At 39.5% G+C, this 17,544-nt stretch overlaps 1 protein-coding gene across 9 annotated transcripts in view; it reads left to right on the forward strand.

Annotated features, from left to right (window-relative positions):
- Positions 1-1,648: 1,648 nt before the first annotated feature.
- tcf7 (transcription factor 7) overlaps positions 1,649-17,544 on the forward strand; it is a 75,810-nt gene continuing 59,914 nt past the window's right edge. For all 9 annotated transcript variants that reach the window (XM_062433830.1, XM_062433832.1, XM_062433838.1 and 6 more), the window contains exons 1-3: positions 1,649-2,112; positions 2,501-2,570; positions 4,169-4,272. In XM_062433830.1, the coding sequence (XP_062289814.1) occupies positions 1,930-2,112; positions 2,501-2,570; positions 4,169-4,272 (357 nt within the window). In that variant the 5' untranslated portion in view covers positions 1,649-1,929. The remainder of the gene's footprint in view (positions 2,113-2,500; positions 2,571-4,168; positions 4,273-17,544) is intronic.

The raw sequence follows: 17,544 nt of genomic DNA on the forward strand, positions 1-17,544 counted from the left end.
AAATGAGGAGTTTTGTTCCGAAATGTGAAAACTACCAACTGAACAGTGTGACAACTGCTGCTACAAAAGGACTGCTGGGATGGAAGTAAAACTCACAATGCATAATAACTAAAGTTATAGACTAACTTGATGATGCTAAAACCCTTCAAAAGAACAGCAGTTCCATCTTTGGCATTTTCAGCAATAACAATGTGGTTAGGCTACATTTGTTTTCTGTAGATGTATGTTATTTTAATTTAGAGAAGGAGACAAGGCATGTGTTTATGTGTTTTATGTGAATGAAAAAAGACCAGGCAGGTTTCACTCATAATAAGCTGTCTCCATCACAGAAGATGGTGCAGTCAGGTCTCTCTTTAGTAAACAACACACAAAAAGTGAAAGTAAAGTTGTGCTGTTGCTGTGTTAAGCTGTATCAATTTTACATGATAAACAAAATATTACATGTTGTCATCAGCTAAAAAACATTTGATGCAAGTATAGAAGCGAATGCATGTTTTTAAAAGATTATTTTTTAGTTTATTGCCCCACATACTTTAAAAAAAATTGTGTGTGTGTTTATTGATATATTTAATATTTCATGTGTGCGTGCTGATAATATTCCACATCCAAAGTATATGATTGCAAAATAGAAGCACTCAGGATGAAAAACGTAAATGTCAAAAATAAAGTTTCCCCTCTATCTTTTTTTAAATTATTTAATGCTCATTTTGGGATGAGTATGGACCAAAATGCCACATTTCACAGCATTTATAGCCCATCGGGTTTTCATTGCTCGTCCCTCGATGAGCCTGTGATGGGAACTAGTGATAAAAATGAATCTGCCATTATAAATACATTTCCATCATTGATATTTGTGTAACTTTAAGTGTTATACTCTCAATTAAAATCCTTGTGAATGTGCACGTGACAAAAAGTTCAGATGGAGAGGTGTGCAGGGAAACCTTAATTAAACTAATTTTTTTTTTTGGGGAGGGGGGGGGGGGGGGGGGGACTTGGAGAAGGGCATCATGAAAAATAATGAGCTGAATCCATATCATTGAGGAAAAAAACATTTTTTTTTTCACATTTTCATGTATAAAAATTATTTTAGCTTCTTGAAGTAGATCATTGTAATTTGGTTTTAAACCAGTCAATGGCAAAAGAAAAAGAAAAAAATGTGCAGATTCTGTGTAAACTTGACTTTAGGATTATAGCTGAGCCCCAAAGTAATGAGGTAGTAATTATCATCTCAATATGGCAAATATGAAATAAAAAGTGCATGAAAATGAAGTGAAATGAACTGCAACTGCTTTGAGAAATAATGAAAAAAATGGTGCACACACAGTAACTCTGCTTCCTGAAACTAGAGCAAGTAAATGCAATCAAAAATCTTCAACACAGCACTGAACAAAAGTCAAGATTTTTTACTTATAATCAATCCACATGCCTGAATATTTGACTTTTGGGGAAGTCTTGGTGTCCAGACGCTGCACACTCTTGCAGCCAGAGGACCGTGGATGGTGTGAATTCGCCCCTGGAAGTCATGAATAATGCCTGCGCAGCCGAGCTCATGGAGGTATGTCTCTTTAAGAGGCTCAACCCTCTGCCGAAACAATCGTACAACCCCCCAACAAGTCATCGGACCTGTCAATCATCCGGTCGGCGCCCTTTGATGTCGGGAGTCCTCGCCTTGTCTTGGGCTCAAATGAGCTGTTTGCTGTAGTAGGGAAACATTAGTCCTCTACCAGCCAGCCGGGGGACGCCACAGTTCAACTTTTTTTGTTACATGTGGTGGGGGTTTCTGCACTTTTGGAGGCGCCGCACACTGAGGAGATTTAACCGTAAAAAGTCTTTCTTTTTCTTTATTTCTACTTTTTTTTTTCTTCCCTTTTTGGTGACATACACAATTTTTTGAAAAGTGTGTTAATATCGCGGGGGGGGGAAGTCGACATGCCTCAGCTCAGCAGCGGCGGAGGGGACGACCTGGGAGCGAATGATGAGATGATAGCGTTCAAAGACGAAGGAGAGCAAGAGGAGAAAATCCAAGAAAATGCGTTTACGGAGAGAGACCTGGCCGACCTCAAGTCCTCTCTGGTGAACGAGTCGGAAATAAATCAAAGTCCGAACGCAGCGGTAGGTGGCACGGAGAGTGTATGTGTGTGTCTTAGAGTGTGTACATAACATAGACACAGAGAGTGAGTGTGTGTATGAGGGAGAGAGAGAAAGCTTGTTTTATTTTACACGCTGCTTACAAGCGTTGAATGAAACCAAAAAAACACACACAAAAAAGCCTTCAGGGTTACAGTTTCCCAGATGTGTGCCAGAGGTTTTACTGCAGGACAGGACAGGGATGCCATATCATAGGTGAGCAAAAAAAAAAACACACCATAAAGTATGACAAGGTTTAGTGTAAAGTCACTCTGGGACACTCGTGTAGTTCATTTTCAAAGAGGTGCATCGCCCTTTTGTCCTTTTATTTGTTTTTTTTGTTTGGATCATTTGTGTTTTTGGTCCTTTCCAGGCGGTCAGACGGGGACAGCAAGGCGAGCACAGGGGCTTCCCAGAGAAACACCGGGAGCATCTCGACGGTGGTAAGAATCACATACACACACACGCACACACACCTCACAGTCGCTCTCATCCGGTTTGAGTAGCCAATACTATCTCTGAAAAACAGCTGAGAAGCGATAAAACCCCCCCTGCTGTGTCAAAGTAAAGGAGCATTTCGGTCACGGGGACACGTGTTGCTGCATTACAGCTTCAACTTCAAAGAGTTTGTTTTCAGGTGTACACTGCAAAAAAATGCCCATGGTTGCCTTCATCGTGTTCTCTGGTTTTTATCTCTCAACATCTATCACTTGGTGGGGAGGTTTCCTCTGTGTCTGGTTCACATCAGCAAGGCTTCAAGAGATTTTCAAGAGATTTAAGTGGAAATCACTTGGTTTAAATGTCCAGCTTAAGAAAATTAGGTTGTGAAACATGGTCGCTGGGAGTTTTCTTGGCCTTAAATGTGGCAATTTCACCTTTGCACTGTATAAAGCAACATGTATCAAATGTTTTTTTGATACTGTCCAGTTGTGTTTGGGTACGTTTCAGATGACCAGACATGTTTTACACTCAAACAGTTGACATGGTGAGGCATTTTTTTTTGCAGTGTAACTTTTGCCAAAAGTGGGGTCAAACAGGGTCCTTTAGAGGTTTAGCTTTACTTTCTTTTTTTTAAACAGTTGCCACACAAAAGCACAGAGCGATTTTTCTTTTCCTCTCTGGAAAAAGAAGAAGGCACATTTAAAGAATGTATACACGACAGTTTTAATTATAGGTGCAGTACTGCAGGCTGCACTCAGTTGTGCAACTCATTTCAATCACTTCTAAAGGGAAAAATGCTCTGTTCGTTTGAGCAAGAAATCCTTCATCAAATGTGGATTTGCGGTTTCAAATACATCTATTTGGGGGTCTTCAAGACAAAGTGAAGCCCACGGATCGCTCTGATGCTGCTTGCGTGATTTCGTATTCTGTCAATTGAGTTCCGGCCACGTGAAAAGTTTTGGCACCTACGAAAGAGCTCGGCAATGACAAAATGGTTTGACTGGAAAAAAAAGTAAATGATAAAGGCCTGTTTGTCAGTGTGTGTCATACAGACCAGGTATAATCTAGTTATAGCTGACCCACAGAGAGGCCTGTGATGCTTAATATGGGTGGTGGTGAGTGATAAATTAACACATAGGCTAAAGGAGATCACGCCTCTAAGGCAAGGTGACGGTTGTAACGCGTTTGTCTCAAGTATTATAGTCTGTGCTCATACAAGGATATAACATGTAGTAACTAGAACACTTGTAAATAGTTGACCTACTTTGTATGCACGTTTATTTATCTCAGGTGTTTTCTTTTTTGCTCAGAGATACACAGATAAATCTTTTAGTGAAATAGTGGTAGTAAGTATTTTTTTTCATTTTAGTTATTTTTTTCATTTTAATTCTAAAAGTACAGGATGTGAATAAGTCATTTCTTCTTTATTAATTTAAATCAAATTTTAAATGATCTGTTGAATCCTTATTGAGTCTCGTCCACTCCAAACCAGAAGAGTTTGGGTAGAAAATGAAGAATAAAAAGTTTCAGCTGCTACTAACTGACATTAAAAATGGGTTTTTTCTAACTGTCTTTTCTTGTTTTTCATGTCTGACCTCAGTGTCGAAGCAGGATGGAGGCATGTACAAGACGCCGGCGTACCCGGGGTATCCGTTCCTGATGCTGCCCGACCCCTACCTCCCCAACAGCTCGGTTTCACCATCTGTAAGTCCACTTCTCTACTCTTCTACTGCTGGCCGCAGTGCACCGCTCACTGTTTTTTCTCCTAATGCTGTCTTGTGTCAGTAGCTGAAAGCAATCTGAGGTCTTCAATATCCACCAAAGTAAAAGTCTCTCTTTGGACTTGAGTGCAAGTTTGTGCACTTTAGATGGTATTTGTATTCTTTGGTTTCAAGTCCAAACGTTAATCACGTGGTTTTGTGTGTCTGGAGGGTATCTTGGTTTTTATTTTATGTTCTTTTTAAATAATTGTTAGTGTTGGTGGTGGTGATGCTTTTGCAATAGTAGCAACTCACACTGTTGGAGAAATGAGAAAGAAAGACACACAGTCTCAGGGATGGACATGTTTCAAGCCTGGTGGCTAAAGCTTCATCAGACGGTTGAAGTCGTAATGATTATCGGGTCTTTTTGGGATAAAGGCATGAATATTCCTTTAGGGGAATTTCTACTTTTTTCCCTTTTATTATTTGTATATCATTTTTTGTGCATATTGTCCAGCAGACTAGTCACTTTCCACTGAAAGCAGCCAAACAATCAGTGGTGTCAGATGCAGTCAGCATACTATGGCCTTAATTATATAGTCTTAAACATTTTATTTGCTTATTATATGCTTAATATAATACCATTTCTATCTGCTGTTCTTTAAATAGCTCATCTGTTCATAAATCAGATTGTTATTCAAAGTAGATGAATCTCAGTTACGTACCTGTAAAGTAGTGCTGCTGTTTTTTTCCAATTTTTTTAAAAATACTTTATTTATATTTGTTTTTTTGCAGTTATGCGTCTTTAAATGTAATAATAAGTGATTGATACCGCCTAAAAAAACAAACATGTACTGAGCAGCAGTCATGAGACAGATCTATAATAATAACATACAGCTCTGTCAATTAACTCCAAGATACGCCTCCCTCCTCCCTTCAAATCGCTAAGCAGAAACAATCACTTTATTCCAGCACAATATGCGAGCATGCTTGTAGTCTGATGCAGTTGAGTTCGATTTAGGTTCAGGGGGGAAAAAAAGAGGCTCCTTCAGTGTTAGATCAGTTGCGGCACTGCAAATCAGTCACAAACTTTACATGTGTTCCGATTTGGCTTTGAACTGAGCTGCACCCCCTCCTCCCATCTTCCCCAACTCCCTTATAAAATAAAGCGGTATTTAAAACAGAGCGAAATGAAATCAAAGCGCCGCAGCCTCACGAGGGAACGCAGCAACGAAGATTGTTTTTGTTTATGCCTTTTGCTGAAGTTGGAATATGATTGATGTCGTCATCGTGAACCCGCTTGACATGACGCTTCCCATCTGTTTTGTGCCGTGCGTGAGTGACAAGAGGTTTGTCGCTGCCTTAATAGCTGTTCTGAGTGTTAAACCGCTAAAACAAACATCAGAAAGGGATCGTGGAGGGATTTCAAGTATGCAGTATCACTCATCCAGCCAGACAGCCCTAAAAAAATAATCAGAAAATCCCTTCAAGTCACCCATAAGAACCAATATCCATGGATAGGCTGACTAATTGCACCAAACATCAGCAGTTGTGCCTAATTCATTTTTCACGTGCTGTGTAATCCTGTTGCCTGAATTAACCCCTGCTCTAGCAGACAAGACGTTGCTAAACAGCAGAGATGTCTGTTTGTGAGATCACATGTGCTGTAGGCTGATCTCATATGAGGCACAGTGACTGAGGAATCTGCTGTATCACAAAATCTGCTTTATGGCCAGATTTTGGATTTTTTTTTACACCCAGCAAGTTGGTCAAGGGGGGGATTTTAAAAGGGTCATTGAAGGGTCAAAAAATGCTGACTGATCTACTAGTGAGATGATTCCTCTGAAAATACCCTAAGTTCCCAACCTTTTCTTTGTGGTTAATGGTAACATAAGCTTTCATTTTAAAGTCATGGCCTCTGTGAAAGTTGCTTCTTTGCTCCACCACAGTTGTACAGTCTCAGGAAAGTTAAATGTTATCTAATAGAGCTTAAAAACTAAATTAGAGGAAATGGTATATGCACTTGTTTTGACATATTTATTCCCCTATCTTTTTAGAAACTAGAAAAAATGTGTCACCAGGAAAAAACGCTGACTTTGGTTTTTGTTGTTGTTTTTTTCTTGGAAAGAAAATCTGATACAACAGCAGCTCTGCTAACATATATGGTTTACGAAAGAGGCCCATACATAGCACATAGAACATGCACATTAGTGTCTCACAGGACACCGTACTTCCCCAAAGTCTGTTATTCATAAACCTACACACACAGTGATTTAGAACATTATTGAATGAGGCGTTCGTACGAGTGCATATTTCCTTAAGCATCTTAATACTCATCGTTGCATAATACAGCGCATCCGGCATCGTGTTAGACAAACACGAGAAAGTGTGATGGTATGTGTCGCTCATCAGTGTGTCTCCCCGCTTCTCTCACCATCTTCTTACACGCTTCTCTTCCTCTTCTTCTCTTCTCTTTTTTTCCCCCTCTTCTCTTCTCCAATCCTGGAGTGCCAACCGCAAAGCCTCTCAGAGATTGTTTTTGTTGAGGGTGGGGTGGAAAGAGAGAGAGAGGGGGGGGGGGGACATTCGTGGTGGTAAGATAAAGAGCACTTTCTTCCCCCCCCTCACCACCACAACCCCCCCACCTCCCTGTGTGTCTTGGAGACTCCACACAATGCTCACTTGTTGCTGCTTCCCTTGTAATTAGCCCGTTGGTTGTGAGGCGGTAGCGGCATATCAGGCCCCCGTCTACCTGCCACTTGAAAGGGTTGAGAATAGTGGTTTAGGGAGTAGAGGGATGGGGGGGGATTGAGGGTGGGGGTGGGGGGGGGGGGGGGGGGGTGATTATGGATAGAAGAGATGGATCGGAAACTACAGGTCTGGGAGACTGACAGAAAAAAAGAGAGCTGTCTGGTGTTTTTCTAGTGTTATGGTGTTAATGTGGGACAAGGCGACACATGTTACGTCTCGTGTGTGCCTGTGTGCCTGTGTGTGTGTGTGTGTGTGTGTGTGTGTGTGTGTGTGTGTCTGCTGTCCTTCTGTGCCGGCATTATGGCTTTGAAAAGTTTCACTCTTTTAATACTAGTTCTTTCTAATAATGGCAATCCTTGGAAGTTGATTATTTTCTTCACTGCGATCATTCAGTTTGTAAAATATATGTGAAAAATGCTCATCACAGTTTCCCTGAGCTCAAGGAGATGTTTTCAGATTGCTTTTTTTTTTATTCATCTGACAAACAGTACAAAGATATTACATCTAACCCTCAATGGAAAACAGAAAAAAGCAGCAAAGAATTGCTTTGGAAGAGCTGAAAGCAATGAATATTTGGCATTGTGATGATTCACTTCATAGTCACACTAATAGTGAGCATGTCGGCCTTCTTGGTCAACTTGTTTATTCAGTAATAAGAATGTAGAGACCAAATCATCCATCTGTCCTTGGCTGATGATTAACGCTGTGTGTGTCATGCTGTAGAAAAGCATTTTTCAAGATAAGAAGATTTATGTTTTATTATTTAACAAATAACCAGTCAGTTTGATTGTATGTCCTGCATTTGGAAACACATAAAAGTAAAAATATATCTCTATTTTGGCCATTCTAATCAAGCTTTTCAGATGAGAAATAGTGTATTCCACTACTGCTAAGAGGTGTTTTACTCTGTTTACTGCTGAAATAATAAGTAGTTAAATGTATATAGGTTGACAGAAAACTATTTTTTTTAAAAAGCCAGACATTCTCCAGCTTCTCAAATGTGAAGATTTGCTGTTTTTTCTCTGTTTTATATGAAATCTGATATCTTTGGGCTTTGGATTGTTGGTCAAACAAAACAAGACATCTGAAGACACGTCACCTTTGGCTGTGGGACATTGTGAGCGGCGGTTTTCTGATGTTTTGTATGATGTTGTCAACTGTTTAATCATGATTCATGGATAATGAAAACAGATGCAGCTCTCGTTTTCTTATTTTATCAGTTTTTATGGAAAAAAGTGAAATTGTTCTTGGAGTTCAAAACTTGCATCCAGTGTGTTGAGAGGCTCTGATTCTGATAGTCTGTATTTAAGTGGGAAACTTACTGTTGTCACAAGTTAAGTTGATCAAACAACATTAAGAGCAGTTTCTGAAAACCTTTGTGTGTTCCCGTAAACTCACGTAAACTGTTGAAGTCATTGTGAGAGCATCAGCTAAGTGACTGAAAGTCAGATGTTAATTGTAATATTTGTCTTGCTGTGTCTTTCCCTCTCCTCATCAGAGTAAACCATGTGGCTTTATCTTTCGCTATGCATGATTAGTAAGACTAGTAATCTATTATTTCCATGTTTCTTTCAGTTTTTTAAAATTAGATTATTAGTTTAACTTTTGCTGTGGCCTCCCAGGCAGGAGGTTTGAATGATAACCTGTCCGACCCCGATGCTCGGAGGTCACATTTGTATTTCATAGGAGAGGAGTAAACACCCAAAGCTGTTGTTGTTCAGTGAAGATTTATAAATTCTTCCAGTTCGCACCAACAACATGGACTACTGGGACATTCCTCTCCTCTCCACACGGATAAATCAAATCTCTTATTGTTCTGGTATTAATGTTAACATCTCATATGAAAGGGGGGAAAAAAAGCTTCTAATCTCTGTTGAGAAGCCATCTTTATAAAGCGACTGCACATTTTCTGCACAGATTCTCCTCTTTATCCCATTCAGAGATAATGCTCCTATTACAGCATTTCATGGGACATTTCACTGTTGTTATATTAATGTAGATATCAGCCGTCCTTTCAGAGGAAGTGGCCAAAGAAGGAGATTTTGTGGGATTCAGAGATAGGACTAAACTCCCTCAGCTTGTTGTCTTTGGATAAAGCTTTATCCGGAGTGTGTAAGACTGTGTGTGTGTGTGTGTGTGTGCGGTTGCTGTTCAACTTCATTACACTAAGTAATTTGTATGTATCTAAGGTTTTGGCATGCTTTGTGTGTCTTCATCTGCATGTTTTCTCCTCAAGTTTGTTTCCTCAGGCTTGTGTTTTTATGCAGGGTTCATGGTGTGTTTTGTGCGCTAATGTTTGCTGGGTGTGTGTGTGTCTGTGTGTGTGTAGCTAGTGTGTGAGACCTTTGCTGGTTGTGTGTGTATAATGCTGTGGATTACCAGCAGACTGTTTTTGAAGGGATCATGAGTCTTTGTCGTCTTGAGGAGTCAAACCCCAGCGGAGGAGAGATTGTTTTTCTCTCTTCAGCATCCACCCATTTTCTCCCAGCTTCCTCCACTCTGTTCCTGTTCCATCTATCCATCTTTTTACTTTTACTCTTTTTTTGTATGTGGTTTGTCATCATCTTAGCTGGTTCTGTATGTGTGTGGCGTAAAACAACTTTCTGTTGCTGCTTCATTATTTGTTTTTACTCTCTAAGATCATTTGAAGGTACTTCTTGAACCATAAATAGGTGGATTTAAAAGTGACAAAGCTCAAGAGTTCCCATTGATTTTGAGCCACAGGGTGAATGTAGAACCTGGTTGTTGGGAAGCATCTGTCCTGCTGATGTGGTTTGAACAAACTGCTGAGTCTCTACCAGCTCAGGAGTGCCACTGTATAGCTGAGAAAACACACATTTCAATATGCTGCTTTTGGTTAATGCTTGATGATGGTTTGTAAGGAGGGTTTCATAGAAAGTGGACAGAGTAAAAGCAGATAGAAGAAGGAGAAGACAAAAATGTGTGGGATCGGGTAAAGGAGGGATGAAGAGGAAATGTGTTACTGCTGTTTTGTGTTTTTTTTTTTTGCATTAATTTCAGCCTTGTATTAATCCCATGACCAGACTTTTAAAAAAATGAACTTTGTGTTGACAGAGATGACTAAGAGCAGTGTTTCCCCTTCAATTTTTGATGTTAATGTGTGGTAATACTAATTAATAGGAGGCAGTCTTTTCTAGAAATTAATAGATTTTAACAGATCCAACTTTACACATGAGTGCATTTTGAGTGGGCTTCTGTCTGCTGCACCCCTTCATCACACTGTCCGCTTTGACTGTGCCTCCCTTATTGATATTTAAAGTTTAATCAGTCATCAAAAAAGTGCAGAAACATTTCCATATCTTACTGTAGACCACTGTGTAGTGAACACCTCCAGAAGTTGCACTTCCTGCACCTGCTTCATAATAAAAGCCTTTAAAGTGAAGCCGGTGGAAGCTTTTAATGTGACGTGCCACAGTAATGCTATAGTGGATAGTGGATTTCAGCTAGAAATAGGTGACTGCAGGTTTAAAATAAAAGTTGTAGAAGAAGTCGTTGTTGCCAGTTTATTAATGGAGATTGGTGGGTTGAAATTTAGTGGGCGACCCACCCACCAAAACAAAATCAAGGGCTGCAAATTTTTCTGAAGTGGCCAATGACTCACAGGAAAGGAGTAACTGGTGGTTAGTGGTTAAATTTTAATAAGGCAAGTATTTCAACTAGATTTCAATCAATCAGCTTTTCCCGAACCTCTCCTCAGCGTGTCTGTTCGTGTGTTTTGGTTCGTTTTTGGATTTTAAGTTTGCATTGAGAGCAGCTTTAGCTTGTTGCGGTAAAAGCAGATTTTGCATTTTTTTTTTTTAAAAGCCCGAAAATGACAAATAAACTGACACTTAATGTGATAAGTTGGGCTCAAGCTCTATCTGATTTTTTTTTTTTTTTCTTGGCTGTGTGCAGTTCTGTTCATTGTCAGAGAGGCTGTGAAACTACCTATGATGTGGAAGCTGTGGTCACACAAAGACGTCAACAAGCTCTGAAGACAACATGCCGCTCTAAAACGCTTTCCCACTCACTGTTCCTGGACACCTTCTGACGGGCTTACTGTATTAACCGCTTCATTTGGGATAACAGTAAAAAGTTTGTTTGAAAACATGTAAACTTAGTCACTGGAATTTACAAGTTCAACAGCTTGAACGTATGAAGAGCAAGTGTCGTCGTCTAGTTTGGGGGAATTTCCTGCTCATTTCACATTTCATTTCACAGACTAAAATTGAAAAATTGACAGGAAGACTGCTGAGAGACAGTTGACATGTTTGGGAAAGGTAGGGGTGAAACTTTCGTCATTTCTAAGACTATACAGGCTCAGCTACAGTGTGTTTTTAAAAAAATTTAAGCATCTCAGCTTTCAAAATGTCCCTCCATGACTTTCTCTAAACCAAAGCAGTGGTGTTAGAATTTTCTGATCATGCTAGGAAATAAAAGTTTCATTATATTTATCCACTTTTACTGACAGCCTCTTATTTTTTTTTTGGGGGGGGTGGGGGTTAAGTGTTCAGCCCATAAACTTTTTCACCATGCCTCCTCCTTGTATCCATTCAAACATCAGCCGCTGATGCTAACAAGCTCCCCTCACGTCCCCATTTTCCTCCTCCTTGTATCTCTCAAATAATACGAGTGCGATCCTCCAAGATCAAGGGGAATGGCATGTGTGTGTGCAAGTCTCTAGGATCTTGCCACTTCCTTGTTTCCCATTGTATTGCTGTGTTGACAGGGGGGTTGTTCAGCCAGTCCCTAGTCTCTTGGTAAACAATGGCAGCAACACAGGCTGAGGCCTCCATAATCCCCCCTTCATACAGACCCAGGGGCTGGGATGAGCAGTGCTGGGGCCTCCCTGCCTCTGACTGGCTACGATAAGGACCCCGCCGCTCGGATTTAAGAGGCCTAAAAGAAAAGCAGCTTTCACTAGCAGGCAGCAAAGCTGCTGTCGGATGAAAACCTTGCATCTCCAAAGGTGTTGTTTGACAACAGTTTTTCTTAAAAATGAAGAACCAGTGTCAAGTAACACTTATCCAATTCTTCATGTTGTCCAAGTCAAAAAAGTTATTTAACAAGCTATCAATGGTTGAGCTATAAGTAAGAGCGCTATGGGGACTGGCAGAGTCTCAACTTGCCATTGTTGAAATGCATGTAAGTGCAAGATTATAGATGTATAAAGTCTAAGATTATTGAGTGAAAGGAGGATGATGATTGGACGACAAATCTCTAATATTGCTCTCAGCCAAACATGCAAAATCCCTTTTTTTTGTTGTTGTTGTTGTTGTGTTGGGATCACGAGAGCAGAGGAGTGGTTTCCTCATTCACATCATGTGTAATGTTTAAAATTGTTGTCTGGTTATTCTGTATTTATTATATTAATAGAAAAATATCAGATCCTAATTGAATTTTAAACCCTGGAGATGCCCTGAAGGAGTAAGGAAAAAAAAAAAACAGAATGAGGTTTCTGTATCGTTATCCTTGACATGACTTCAAAGGTTGTTTATTTGAGAGAAATTAAATATCTTCAGTTTTTTAAAATGCAAAATTGCTCAATGATTTCCTGACCTGACAAGATCAGGAGAAAAACACAATGAGGCCTCTGATGTCTTACATACTCCGAAACATGCCAAGTTTAGTCGTTGATATGAAGGAAGACATGAAAAGCTGTTGACAGGTTGCTGAATTTATTTCCAGTGGGGGAAAATCCTAAATCAGGGCTTTTTGCTGCAGTGAGAAACATCAGAAACATAAAGATAATTACTAAATAACCAGGTGTGTGTGTGTGTGGTGAGGGGAGCAGGGGGCATGTCACAGGTTGACATGTTCAGTCTGTCTCAGGTAGACTGAAGCCTCTGCTGCTTCGAAGAGAGATACAGGAAATATGACTACTAGATCAAAATAGATACAGACAGATATATAGACTTAAAGAGGGAGGGCTAGAGAGGTAAAGAGAAGGGGAAGGGGGCGGGGGAGGGGAGATTAAAATACAAATGACCATAAGAGAGTCCTCATCGCCCCGCTGGCTTTGAAGTAGCGGGCTGTGAAGGCACCTAAGGAGAAACTGTTCAGAGGACTATTTCAAGAGGCGGAAATGTTTAAAAGAATATCAGAAGAAGAAGAAAAAAAACCCTTTTTAGATGGCCCCGAGGTGTTTATACCTGTAATTATTCATCCACTTATTTCTTTCCGGAAAAGAGGGAAGGTGCAACCGAGGGGAAACGGTAGAGCAGTAAAAGACACAGGTGTTGGCAGAGGAAGTGTGGGTTTGTTTGATTGGTATTATTAACTCTGTTTTTCTCTTTTCACACATTCAGTCAAAAAACGTTGCATCTACTCATTTGTTCACTCTGAGCAATACATTGAATTAATTGTGCTACTCTGTTCAAGGAAAAAACGAACAAGCGATGGAGACGGTTGGTAACCTCATGTGTTTCTGTTAATGCAAGTGTTTCTCTAAATTAAGACCACATTTCCCATAATCCCTCCCACGCTTCCTGTCACCAAGAGGATGCTAGAGGTCAAAAATGTTGGAGGATGTATTTTTTCCATCAGCCTTTAATTTTTGCCACCATCAGCCCCTGAAATTAGCTCCAGCTCCATTTTTAGTGGTCACCGTCCATTTCCATGCTGCAAAGTAATCTGTTGTGCCTTAAAGCAGCAGACTCGCAAAGAAAAGACCATTCTTTTAATGAATCGACAAGGGATTCATTTAAGTCATTTTTCAAGTGAAATGCAGTAAATTCTCTCATTCCAACTTCTCAGGAGATTACTTTACAGTACAAACCTGGAAGACAGCCACTAAAAAGGAGCTAAAACTCTGAGAGTTTATTTCAAAAGTTAAAAATGAATTGTAAAAGAGACATCCTCTGACATGTTTGAGAAGGAGCGGTGCCTTAACATCTGCTCCAGACAGTCTGACGGGGCATTTTTATGGGTTCTTTTTCCTTCAGTTCACTGGTGCTCTCTCTCTTTATATGCTGTGTATACAAGTTGTTTTACTGCTGGGATGGGGAGGGCATGAAGAAGAAACAAGTGGCTTGTTGAGAATTGTGTTTGAGGCACCTTTTAGTTTCATATTAATTCATTGTTGACAATCAGAGGGAGAAAAAGTGGATTTCATTTTTTTGCATATCTGCTTTTCCAGGGTGATTTGAGTTTACACCAACAGGCACTTTTGAGCCAGACATGCAGATTTTCATAGAAGGGGAGTCTTCAGTGTGTGTGTGTGTGTGTGTGTGTGTGTGTGTTGCAGCATTTTGCACACAGGTGAGTCATTGGCCTGTGGAGCGAAACCAAACAGGGTTTCTCCTGTATCGTTGTTTACAGAGCAGGGTTTCAACCAGAGCTGTCCAGGGCTCCCAGATGTGTGTTCTCAGCTTGTAGTTAATCAACGACAGCATCGTGTCCGCTCATTTGTACTGCACACATGGTTTGTTGATTGTGTGAGGACAGGAAAACAATAAAAAAAGTCTGCAAAATTGGTTTTAGCTCCACTAAATAAGTCTGATACTACTGGAGCTGAAATTCAGCTAATTGATTCCTGACAAAGCAAAGTTTTGACCAGTATCACCTCAGTAGGGTTAGTTAAAAAGAAAACATGGCTTCACAAATCACAGTAGTGATGCACTGAAATGTAATTAATTGCTGCACCAAAGTTATTTCATGCAGGAAGTTCAGCGCACATGACAAATCATTTCCTGTTTTAATGTTTACAAATCAACATTTTTTTATGTTCTTAGTTATTGCTATAATGCTTCAGAATGAGCTCATGGTAGCGTGTTCAGCTCAACTGAAAACTCATGGAAAACCACAATTATTCAACTTGCTGTGGCAGTAAAGACAATAAAGTGTAGAGCATGCAAATCCAAAAACATTTTAAAGGTGTCATCTGTCTTTAAATATAGACATTTTTAATTAATATGTAGCCATAAGCCATTCAAAAAAATATACCCTTATCTCTGTGACGTTGTGTTATTGAAGCAGCTGCTTTGTTTAGCTTGTCAGACCCACATCGCAAAGTTTGTAGGTTAGTGTGCCACGCTCACAACCTGTAAACATGTCGAAGCCCTCCTCCCTCCTCCCTCCTGTAGCCCTGGTCAGTGCAGTGTCAAATAAATGGCTCCAACCGTCTGCCCGTCAGCGTGCATGTGGAGATACAGAGTAGGTTTAATAGTATTTGAAGTAGTTATTTATTTCTTTGTTCTTTAGCAGTGTGTCTGCATGGATGGAGTCTTATTAAAATCATCCCCGGTGGTTTAAAAATGTTTGTTTTGATTGAAATAAAACCAGGGGAGATTCAATGTTTGACATAAAATGGGAAATCCAGTTCTTTAAAGGGTTCACAGTTGTTTGTTTTTGTAGCAAATCAAGTGATACATGCAGGTGAACATGCATTGTGTGTTTCTCAGACAGGGTTTTTTTTTTTAAGTAACCATGTGACCTATGGGAATTAAAGTCTTGTTTCATTTCCTCTTAATTACTGTTAATTATCAGCCCGTTGAACAGTTTCACAAAACAGTCACTACCTCTCCAGATTAGTGGAGGTTTACAATCCACATACAACACTCTCTCTCTCTCTCTCTCTCTCTCTCTCTCTCTCTCTCTCTCTCTCTCTCTCTCTCTCTCTCTCTCTCTCTCTCTCTCTCTCTCTCTCACTCTCACTCTCACTCTCACTTACACACACACACACACACACACACAAATAATCAGCCTGTACTTTCCAAACAAAGGAGACCAAATCATGTGTAACATCAGCATCACAAGAATAAATCTCACATAATCAGGGATTTGTCTTGATGATTAGCATGTCACATAATTGAAAATAATTTGGGGTAAAAAGGTGCACTTCAAACTATGCACTGAGAATTTACATCAACACAGAATAAGTTGATATATGACAATATACAATAATCTCCAGGATAAACAATCAATGACTGCACTAAGTGAACTCTAATTTTGCTCATTTTTGGGTGAAATGTCCAGCACTTCAACATCTACGGTGACTAACAATTATTTTCATATCAATGAATCTTCTGATTATAATAATTCTTATTTCTGTTGATCACTTTAGTCAAAACGTCAAAGCAGTGAAAAATGTCCATGTTGACATCACCAAGTATCTTTATTTTGTCAGAATGAGTCCAAATCCCAAAGATATTAGATCTTCTGTAATGTAAGACGAGCAAATACTCAAATTTGAGAGCCTGAAATCCTCAAATGTCGGGTATGTCTGCTTAAAAAAAAGGACCATAACTGTTAATCGATGCTCAAAATCTGTTTTCATCTCTCCCTGTAAGGAAATGTACAACCTGTTTACACACAGGGATGCATTTGTGTGTGTGTGTTCTCAGTTCCGAGTGTGACTTAGTTCACATCTTGTCGTGGGTTTGTGTGCATTTCTGTGTGTTTGCAGTGCTGATCTGGAACAAGATGGCACTTCTTGTTCAGTCGGTGGGAACGTCTTGTTCCAGTTTGTGCTGTTGGCATCATGGTCCACTTAAACTGGGATTGTTTTTTATTATGTGTGTATCAACAGTAATTTCAAAGTCAGACATAGTGATGTATTTCAGCTCTTTTAGCTCCAGTTGTCCTCTCTATTGTCTTCTCTTTTAACTTAAGCAGTCACAGGGGGGGCTGAGCAGGCTGTGACTTTCTAACTCGTATCTAATGGTTCTCACTCTGCTTGTTATATCAGCTATCTTGGAATTGAATTATATGATATATATATATATATATATATATATATATATATATATATATATATAATAGTCTGTCAACCTTGGTGTCAGAGCACTGCATGAGGCATGGTCATGGGAGATTTTTAAGACTGATGTTGATGTTTGTTAATATCCTCAATAAGTGAATAAACCCATTACCCAAAATGTCAAAATATTCCTGAAATCCATACGTTAAAAGCTAAGCCAGCACCAGAAATAAAGTATTAGGGTAACTAACAAATGTTTTCATTATTAAGTAATCTGACAATTATTTTCTTGAATAACCAATTCATCTTTTTGTCTAAAAATAACATCAAAAATGGTGAAAAATGCAGATCATATTTTCCCAAAGTCCAATGTGATATATTTAAAGGTCTCATTTCATCCAACTAACAGTCCAAAACCTGAAGATAATCAGTTTACTATCAAGTTTATACTCGACCAATGGTTGACTAGGTTTTGCAGCTTTGTACACTAATGAATCTGGTTGATGCTGATTGGCTCTTAACCTGTCTCATCTTACAGGTTTGTTAGGTAATGATCTCAGTGATGTGGTACCAAACGGAGGTGTTTACCTGATCACTGACTCAAACATAGACAACAAAACATTTGATAGATAACATTTCATCATCCTGTGTGAGTAAAAACACCTATATTTGGGGTGTTGTTAGTAATTGATAATATCCTGTGATCACTCATCTCACCCACTAAACCTCAGCCTCTGCAGCAGATGACCTTTATCATCATGTTAATGCACATTTTATTAAAATAGTGTGCATAAAAATAGTCAACTAAATGAAACTCAAACTCCATCC

This window comes from Scomber scombrus, chromosome 14 (genome assembly GCF_963691925.1).
Source record: "Scomber scombrus chromosome 14, fScoSco1.1, whole genome shotgun sequence".
NCBI classification, from domain to species: Eukaryota; Metazoa; Chordata; class Actinopteri; order Scombriformes; family Scombridae; genus Scomber; species Scomber scombrus.